The 6,123-nt window shown below is 28.9% G+C and overlaps 1 protein-coding gene across 2 annotated transcripts; it reads right to left on the bottom strand.

The window, feature by feature from the left end:
* Positions 1-204: 204 nt before the first annotated feature.
* On the bottom strand, positions 205-5,670 carry LOC100164497. 2 transcript variants are annotated; one of them, XM_029491134.1, is made up of 6 exons: positions 5,528-5,670; positions 5,201-5,442; positions 2,246-2,379; positions 1,896-2,077; positions 1,680-1,818; positions 205-1,598 (listed from the first exon to the last, which is right to left on the bottom strand). In XM_029491134.1, the coding sequence occupies exons 2-6, from the start codon at positions 5,362-5,364 to the stop codon at positions 1,438-1,440; spliced, it is 780 nt and encodes a 259-aa protein (XP_029346994.1). In that variant the 5' UTR covers positions 5,365-5,442; positions 5,528-5,670; the 3' UTR covers positions 205-1,437. The 2 variants fall into 2 exon arrangements, with proteins under 2 accessions (XP_029346994.1, XP_001945767.1); XM_001945732.5 differs by having other exon boundaries at positions 5,201-5,670.
* Between the last annotated feature and the right edge of the window lie 453 nt (positions 5,671-6,123).

Here is a 6,123-nt window from a genome sequence, read left to right as displayed (position 1 = left end):
ATATTATTATGTTAAAAATATGAATGCACAATAATATTCAAATGATACTTACATTTGAGTAATAATATAATAATCATAATAATATTATCACATGGTCAATATTAATATAAACTAAATAAAAAAGGTGGTAATTGTCAAGACAATTTTTTCAAGTAAATAAAGTAAAATAAAAGTTGTATTTCTATTTATTATACGCTTTTTTTTAAACTTTACAATTTACTATAGAAACCAACATTTACATAATGTAATATATTATGCAAGTGTGTTTAATTGTATTTTACCAACTACCTTTAATTTAAACATTTTTACTACAGATTTTTTTCAATAACATTTACAGACTTATAAATACAGCAGGAAACTATAATATTAGAATAAAATAGATAATTGGTAAGTAATTTAAAGATAACCTTATTATACTCCGGCCCACGAGAGAGTATTACCGTCGCCGGACTAAAACTCGTCCAATTCCGTGCATTCCCCACTACTCGGCATTTCCGATAGCTGTTCGGTAACAGTCGGCTGCGCTCAACGCTATACGATGTATAGCGGTCGTGGAAATAGTGGGGGAAATGGGGCCTCGGAACGGTCTCCGCCGTCAGTCTGCATGCGCAAAACGGTAATACTCTCTCGTGGACCAGGGTATAGATATCAAATTAAAGTCTTAATGCATAGCTATTGTTATTAATTAATTAATAGCTTTTTTCCAAGAAAAAGTAGGTAGTTAATATTCTTAAAGTCATTACTGTATTTCTATAAGTAATTCTATATTGGAAATATTTTAATTTACATAGCCCGATAACATACGTAATTGCACCCAACCCATTTACAATTAAAATATTTCTTTACAACTAGATGAAAAAATAAATAAACATTTCATGATGGTCATTATTTTAATATTTTAACATAATATTAAACCTAATTAAAAAATAATGGAAGTCTAAATAAAACACAACAAACACAATATTTTAAGAAAAAACACATTAATATTAATTTAATATTGAGTAAATAATTAAACAAATGATAATACTAATTATGACTAGTTTGAGAATAAAAAAATAAATACTATTAAGGTATTTAGACTATGTAACGATTATCGCAGTTTTGAAAATGAAATATAATATGATTATCTAATAAATTACATATTATATTGCACAGCCAATAAGAACAAAATATGTTTATATTTTTATAAAAAAAAAACACAAAAATCATTAAAAAAAAAAATTAGGTAAAATAAGAAACAATGAATTATATATATATATAAAAAAAACAATCAAGAATAATCAACATTTAAGTAGTGTAAATATACTTTTAAGCCATACCACAGTGAATGGATGGAAATGTGTCTTGTTAAAATAAATAATTAATATAACTTGTCATTTTGCTAATTAAAAATTGTGCATGGAAGAGTATTATTATTAATAGTATTAACTCTAAGGCCTAAAAAGGTGGTGTCTGATAGTCGCCCAGTTGAGTTATTTTGCTTATATTGTCATATTCTGCACGTATTTTGGAATTTACTTCATCACTGAAGTTAGGTATATCATTTGCCAATAAACCATCAGTTTCTATTATTGGCATCACAGATATTATTACACGACCTGAACAAATTAAACATCACAATGACATTGTATAGACATTGTATATTAGAATAAACTAATAACACTAAACGACATAAACACCTGGCTCAAACATATGTTTTTCTTTGTTTATGAAATAGTTGTTGGAAAATACAATAGGCTGCACTGGCAATTTTTTTTTTAAAGCCATTTTAATAGTTTCTTCATTTGTCATTAAAGTTGATGCCAATAAAATTGTAGGCTATAAACAGAGTTACAATGTATAAACTAAAACATTATATATTTGAATAAAATTTAACAATAATTTAGAATATTTACCCCTGAATCAATTATCGCTGTAGAAAAATTCAGCAACCTCAAATTTGTATAAAAAAATTGAATGGGACACAGGGCCAATGAGATTAGCCATGGAAAAAATGAAAATGGCCATAAGGTGATGAAATTTGTTTCTGAAATTATATTCAGTTCCATCTTTTGACAATAGACCAAATGCAAGAGTCCTGTAAAAATATATTAATATATTATAATTAATAATTATACTATAAATTGTATTTATTTATTTTACTTAGACAACAACAAAAATGTTTGCTATTGTTTGACAAGTGTGTATCTTTTATTCTAATTAGTATAGTCATAAGTATTCAAACATTTTAAATAATAATAATAACCTAATGTATCAATGTCAGTTTGATAATTTATAATAGCCACTCTTGGACGTGTTGATGATAGATTTTGTTTCCCGTGTAGGCACCATTCAATAGACAATAAATCTGAGATTTGCTGCCCAAAATATGCAATCAACCTGCAAAAATAAGTTAAAACAATTAGTTGAAATTAATAGAACATTTTATATTTTATATGTAAATATAATTTATAAAAATTTTTCACAATAGAATTGGGATGGATTTTATATGCAAGAAAGGTATTCAATACCCCTGCACATTAGCATTCAAACAGATTCATTATATTAGCAGATTTTATCATTTTCTATAATTGTTGGCAAACCGTATACGAGTACAAATCTAAAAATTTACTTATATCAATCACTACCATATGTGTAAAATGTCCAATCATCTAAGGAGGTGCTAAATCTACAACTATATATGGGAGCTACCACTAACTTATGAAGTAGATATATATATTCAGTGTTAAAAAAAAAACAGTACAATTATTTTGTTATTTTAGACAATATTCTGCTTTATTAGGTACCTAATGTATTTATTTATTTATAATATTACTAGCTGTCCCACCCGACGTTGTCCAGGCCAAATATTTGTATTTTATATAAATATATTTGTACAAAATGTATATACCATATTTCTTCTAATTAAATATTAATATAATATGTAACAAATTGCAACCATTTAGAAAAACAAAAAAAATTTCTTTTTTCATATGCTAAAAAAATCATGTGTGAGCTACCCTTTACCTATCTACAGCCTATATGGGTTGAAAAATCAAGCTGTATACACCCTCCAATTTTCAAGTAATAATCTATTGAAATAACTTTTATTGAAAACGGTCCAGTTATTTTTGAGGCTATTAACTTCGGATAAACCAACATCCAATTTTAGTTGTACCTATAACCAGATACCGCCTGCCAAAAAATTTAGATTATATAAGTGTATCTTGGGTTTAGTGTACCTATACCCAGGTACCTGAGTTCACAGATAAATTTGGGTAGCTTTGCAAACTAAATCGACCAAGGTGAATAATTTATTTGTGGTGGATTGGGTATGACACTTGGTATAAATCGAACGTGGTTTCAACTACTCTATAAACATTCCTGATATCTCCAAGAAATGTTCACAAAATTGGTCAAGTAATTTTTGAGAACCAATAAAATAGCTACAAATATACATTCAACTCTCATATTTGTTTTAAGATATAATATCTTTATTCAAATTTAATAATAGGTACCAATTATTAAAATATGCTTGAATCGTAATAACTAGGATAAGATTTACTAAGCATCAGCATATTTTTAGACTTTTTGTATAGTCTTGGACTGAGCATACTCAATTATTTTATAATATAGCTACATACTAATAAAATAATAATATATTATAAAATCAATACCATAAATTGACATACAAATATGATTTATTTTGTTGAGGTATATGGTTTTTGTTATCATTCAGTATAGGTTACATAGGTTCAGATCATTCAGGTATATCCTTATTATCCGCAAAGTTTTAACATTTTTATTTTATATATAACATTAGATCAGTTTTTTTTTAAATTATTAAATGTGGATATATTGTTTTCAAAAATGATTGGGATGAATTATAGATTACCAAATAATGCATTTAAATATCAATTATTTTCAAAAATAGTTAATAGATTTTTATTTTAACAAAAAATAGGTAGGTAAATAAGAAGCACCTGGCATGTATTTTTTAAGCTTTTTCTTGGTAATAACTAATAAGATATAAACATATTATTATGTAGATAAAACATCTCAACTGAGTAAAATTACCTTACTAAGGTAATTGTGAAACTTAGGTCTCTAAAATTGTTTAAATATAATACTTATTCATGTAAATCTTACACTATAAGTAAATAGATACCTACAAATTGAAATATACAAATTTGAGTTTAATACTATGTTTGAAGAACAGTATAATAAATAATTAATTACACAAAACTGGTGTACTATGTACCTATGTAAAAAAAACATATTAGGCAAAACCTTAGGTAATTCACTTTCATTTTATACAATCGACATGTACCTATACCATTGGTATTTAATTTATTATTCTAAGTTCCTATAGTGTAACTTGTTACACTTATTCATAATTTCAATATCAGATAACCGAATATGGCACAAGCCACTAACCTTTAAATGAGAGAAACTGCATTTCAGCAATAATAATTTTTGCTTTGATTATGATAATGTATGACAATCAATGACATTAGGTATATATTTTAATATTTAGTGCAAACAATTGATAGCATAAAGTATAATAACATATAAAAGTACTAGGTACCTAATAATAATGTATAACAGCAATCAGACCGAGGTAATGATTAAATTCTACAATCATAATGAACCATGAGTAATGTAACTGATAAGATCAATATTGTGAAAGTAGTCTGTGAAATATTTCATAAATTAAAATAGTATGATTAATAAATACCTAATAATATTAAAGAACATAACTAAGAAAATTCAATTTTCCAAGTTTTTTTTGGATAAATTTGGTATTTTCCAGTAAGGTAATCAAGTATCAACAGTAATTAAATTAATTGTCTACAATAATAAGCATAGGTACCTATTATTGTAAGAACCCAGACTTTCAACGATAAATTTTTTTCCAAAGGTTAGTGACAATAGCAACGGTAGGTATACCAAAATTCAATAACCGAAAGTTCTTTAGAACAGCTTTCGGAAACTGAATCTCATAAGTCTGCCGATTCACATAAAGGAAATCGTTTCAAGTCCACATTTCAACGGAACCTAATAATTAGATTGTGTCCAATACCGGACAACAGGAAAATAGGCAGAACATACTATGAAGAACTAATCTGTTTGAGCCGAGAGTATGACCATCGATTATAAATATTATGTAGTAAGGTATGACAAACAACAGCCGTTTCTACTGCCGTACAATAATAATTACCTGGACCGGTGTTTGAACTGGAAGACAGCCAACAGGGACGTGAGGGAGGCCAACACAGAGAATATGGCCAGACGGAAGTGGTAGCGGAACGTTCGTAGCGTGTCGTAGAGGAACGGCAGCGATATGAAAAACGCCACGAATAGTACTTCCAGCCACACGGCCATTGTCGGTGACTCGGTCGAGGGGCTGACGACTTCTGTTCGTTCTTCGTCGGCGGCAGGTCGATCCGGTCGCGGGCCCAACTACATTTCAAGATAGAAATGACCGTGGGAGACCGTGGTCCGGCCTCTTGTTTTACAACATATTATTACAAAATACGGTACCTACCTACATATAATTGGTCGTCACAATGACTTTGGTCGCCGCACACGGCGTCTCGTGCGAAACGACGGTGATAACAACAATACCAATAATAATAATAATAATAATAAATATTATGATCAATTTAATATGTTTTATGCTGAAGACGGACAGCTGCAGCCTGCTGGCGTCGTATCAACCGGAATCGGAAAGAGTATTGATCGATTTTTACGCCGCACCAGTAATTGACCAGTGGTCCACGGTCGGGATCAGGAACGCAAACAGTAACGACGTTAGTATTTATCTTAATATGAAAAATAATAAAATACGGCGTCAGACGTATTATTGTTATTAATAATGTAGTTCGTGGTGCCTTATTATAGATTGTTATTTTTTTACATGTTATAGGAACAAATAGTCTGATAACGAATATGTGATAAGAATTACGAACAGTTCAAAAATCAAAACAAACCGTTATCACGGTTCACTCCGTTTAAAATACGGGAGAGAAATAAATTGAACTAGATATTCATGGTTATTAATTATTAATTAAGGGTGTGAAGTCAGGTGACCATCGTGGGAACAGATTTCCCGATTTTGATAACAATTAATAACAGCGAACT

This window comes from Acyrthosiphon pisum, chromosome A3 (genome assembly GCF_005508785.2).
Source record: "Acyrthosiphon pisum isolate AL4f chromosome A3, pea_aphid_22Mar2018_4r6ur, whole genome shotgun sequence".
NCBI classification, from domain to species: Eukaryota; Metazoa; Arthropoda; class Insecta; order Hemiptera; family Aphididae; genus Acyrthosiphon; species Acyrthosiphon pisum.
This window is presented reverse-complemented; position numbering and strand designations above follow the sequence as displayed.

Coding starts and splice junctions, on each gene's coding strand:
- LOC100164497 (XM_001945732.5), bottom strand. CDS start 5,364: ATGGCCGTGTGGCTGGAAGTACTATTCGTGGCGTTTTTCATATCGCTG. Junction 2,380..5,200: donor CAGTTCAAACACCGGTCCAG/GTAATTATTATT, acceptor TTATTTTTGCAG/GTTGATTGCATATTTTGGGC. Junction 2,078..2,245: donor AACTGACATTGATACATTAG/GTTATTATTATT, acceptor ATATTTTTACAG/GACTCTTGCATTTGGTCTAT.